The 3,310-nt window shown below is 45.8% G+C and overlaps 1 protein-coding gene across 1 annotated transcript; it reads left to right on the top strand.

Annotated features, from left to right (window-relative positions):
* Positions 1 to 5: 5 nt before the first annotated feature.
* LOC110034019 lies at positions 6 to 2,250 on the top strand (the record flags this gene model as incomplete). Its single annotated transcript, XM_020738246.1, is given in 1 exon segment — positions 6 to 2,250. A coding segment is annotated over 1 exon segment (2,067 nt), but the record flags the coding sequence as incomplete, so codon positions are not given.
* Positions 2,251 to 3,310: the final 1,060 nt, after the last annotated feature.

The raw sequence follows: 3,310 nt of genomic DNA, 5'->3' as shown, positions 1-3,310 counted from the left end.
CTCAAAATGTGGAGTCATCTCAAGGGCGAGGTCGCCAGGAGCAAAGAGACCCCGTTGCACCCAAGCCACATGGAAGGTCTAAGGAGATCATGCATAGCTTTGATTCACCCTTTGCTCGGATGGAGGAGGCAATGAATGGCATGGAGGGCCAAGTAGAGGAACTTGGCCAAAGGGCTGATGGACTCGAGGAGGAGGACGTCACCATCCATTCAACTATCAAAGATATGATGCTCCAACTTGAGGAGACCTTAATGGGCCAAGTGGCTAAGTTGCGGGAGGATTTTATGGGGAAGCTCCAAGAGGTGCAAAGTGCCTATAAGGAAGAGATGAGCGACATACGTGCTAGCTTTGAGGAAATGCGTGGAGACATTTCGTTGTGCAAGAAGGCACTCGCGTCATCCACAAGCCATCCCACTTTCGAAGCCAGGAGGATCGAAGTGCCAAAACCTATGAGTTTTGGAGGTACTCGCAACGCGAAGGAAGTAGACAACTTCCTATGGGGACTAGAGCAATACTTTGGAGCGATGGGGATTGCCGATGAAGATGCAAAAATTCAGTTTGCTTCTCTTTATCTTGCAGACATCGCTATGCTTTGGTGGAGAAGAAGAAAAGGAGATGTAGAGAGAGGTTTGTGCACCATGTCCACTTTCAATGACTTCAAGAGAGAGCTAAAGAAACAGTTTTATCCCGAGAATGCTGAAGATGAGGCTCGAGCCCGGCTACGAAGGCTCAAGCAAGAAGGTTTGATTCAGGGCTACATCAAAGAGTTCACAAGTCTAGTTCTTGAAATCCCAGATATATCAGATAAGGATGCTCTCTTCAACTTCATGGATGGGCTTCAACATTGGGCAAAGACCGAGCTTAGGAGGCGAGGAGTGCAAGATCTTGCCACTGCCATCGCGGTTGCCGAAAGCTTGGTCGATTATTCAAAGGAGCCTAGAAAGCCTGAGGATATAAAGAGTTGCAACAGCAAAGGTGGGGATGACAAGGGCAAAAACAAGGAAGAGAAACGTCGTGAATCAACTCCAACGACGGCATGGGATAAGTGGAAGGCCAAAAACAAGCAATATCAAAACCGCTGCTTTCTTTGTGAAGGACCTCATTGGGCAAGGGATTGCCCTCAAAAGAAGGCCCTTAATTCTCTTCTTGCAAGCCATAAAGAAGAAAGTGACAGGGAAAATGACATGGAGGCACGTGTTGGATCTCTTCAACAGCTGAATGCGGTGCAAGCTCCAACAAAACCCCAAGGGAAGGGGTTACTCTTTGTGGAGATGACAATAGGAGGGAAGACTACCATGGCAATGGTAGATACGGGAGCTTCCCACAACTTCATCTCCAGTAATGAAGCAAAGAGATTGGGGTTGCAGATGACTAAAGGAGGGGGCTCTATCAAAGTCATCAACTCAGCAGAGATGCCAATCGACGGAGTGGCTAAGGGAGTCAAGACCAGCATTGGGGCATGGTCAGGTAATATTGATTTCTCTGTCATTCCTTTGGATGATTACAAAGCTGTCCTGGGAATGAACTTCTTGGAGCAAACAAGAGCATTCCCAATGCCATTTGCCAATAGCCTATGCATTACGGAAGGGAGTCTAGCTTGCTCAATACCGATAATAAGGTTAAGCAAGCAAGGATCCAAAACGCTATCGGCGATCCAGTTCAGGGATGGCATTTCACAGGACAAGGGGGATAACTTGGCTATCCTTCATAACAATGAAGGAGAAGAATCCCAAAGAGCTGGGATGCCAAGGAATGTGGTGGAGGCAAGAGATAAGCCGCCAGCCAGGAAGACGTGTTGCATCAAGGAGAAGCCAAAGATTGCCAAGTATGGGGGCAAATCGAAGAGGCAGTTTCAAAGGTGCAGGGGAAGCCGCAATGAGGGCATTGCGGGTTTAAGTGGGGGAGAGTGTCACGCTCCGCCATATTCAAGAAGTCGTCAAGACAAACACGAGATGGAAGATTCTAGAGAAGGTCCGAATATGAGGAGTCATCAAAGGGGCTCTAGAAGATTCCACCACGTTCAGGGGAGAGCAAGAAGGAAAAGCTCTAAAGAGGATCTAAGAATAACCTAGAATGTTCTAGAGTTATTTATGTACATTAGAATAGTCTAAGAGATAGAATATTATATTATAATCTAGAAGCTTCTCTTGGACATTGTATAGTCCCACATTGGCTAGATGAAAGGCCAAAGGCATGGAGGAGGCTATAAATAGGAGCTCCTCCCCTCATTTGTATTGACCCAAGCATTGAATCAAAGCATTCTAGTATTCAATTGCAAAGTATTCCCTTCTCTCTATTCTTCTTCTTAAGAGTGCTTGGGGCTGCTAAGTCCAGTGTTGTGAGTGATTAGGCTGATTTAGTGCTAAGAGAGAGCGCTAAAGTCGCACGGGTGACTTGACGAAAGTTAGTCCGTGACAGCTTGCTAACTTGCTGCAAGAGCCCGACCATTTGAGCCGACAGATCTCCTCATGATGCCCTCTATATCTCTGAACAGTGTGGGATCAAATCCTCACTAAATTGTTAACAATATTTCCACCTCCTCCACCTGTTGTGAGGATATTGCCATTCCAGGCAAGAGACCCTACTCTAGACTGATTGATGCCATCTAAATTTCTGAATGGACGATTTGACCTAAGGTCCCACAATTGAACATGGAAATTGGACAACTCCAATAGAATGTCCTGCCCATCCGAAGCCCAAGAGACGCTGCTCACAGGACTAACTAACATCATCGTCAAACGTCACAAATGGAGAAGCGGATCCGATTGAAGCATTCCACAGGTAAACTGAGTTCCCGAGGGCAACAGCAACGAAATTTCTTTTTCCCCAATCAAGAACGTTCATATAAAAATCATCCACAATATCAGGTGCAGGAAGAACCCTCTGCGGATTGAGAAACATACCTCTTGTTCTTCGACCTCCTATGATTCGAAGGAGAACCAAAGGAAATCTCTGAAAACATTTCAGTTGCTGCCGTAGGCCTGTTATTGAAAACAAGTGACCGAGTTCGATTCTGCAGGATAATGCGGTCAAGAATCTCCCTGTAGGCCCCTTTTGCTTTGCCTGGCGATGATGTTCCATTGATCCCCTGCTCCTTTCTTGGAGCCGCCATTAACAGATAATGAGCGATGTCAAGGTCCATTGCGGCTCTATTCGGGATAAATCTCGCCAAATGTTCTTGTTGGTTTCATCTTCCTGTTTCAATGAGTTCGTATGAATTGGTGTTGGATTCGTTCCATAAGTAAACAGAGACAATGTGAACAAATTTTTTTCATTTGTTTAGTTAAACGAATCAAACACGAATAATTAT

Source organism: Phalaenopsis equestris, unplaced genomic scaffold (genome assembly GCF_001263595.1).
Source record: "Phalaenopsis equestris unplaced genomic scaffold, ASM126359v1 Scaffold001328, whole genome shotgun sequence".
NCBI lineage: Eukaryota > Viridiplantae > Streptophyta > Magnoliopsida > Asparagales > Orchidaceae > Phalaenopsis > Phalaenopsis equestris.
The sequence above is the reverse complement of the archived record's forward strand: the minus strand, read 5'-3'. Positions and strand labels throughout refer to the sequence as shown.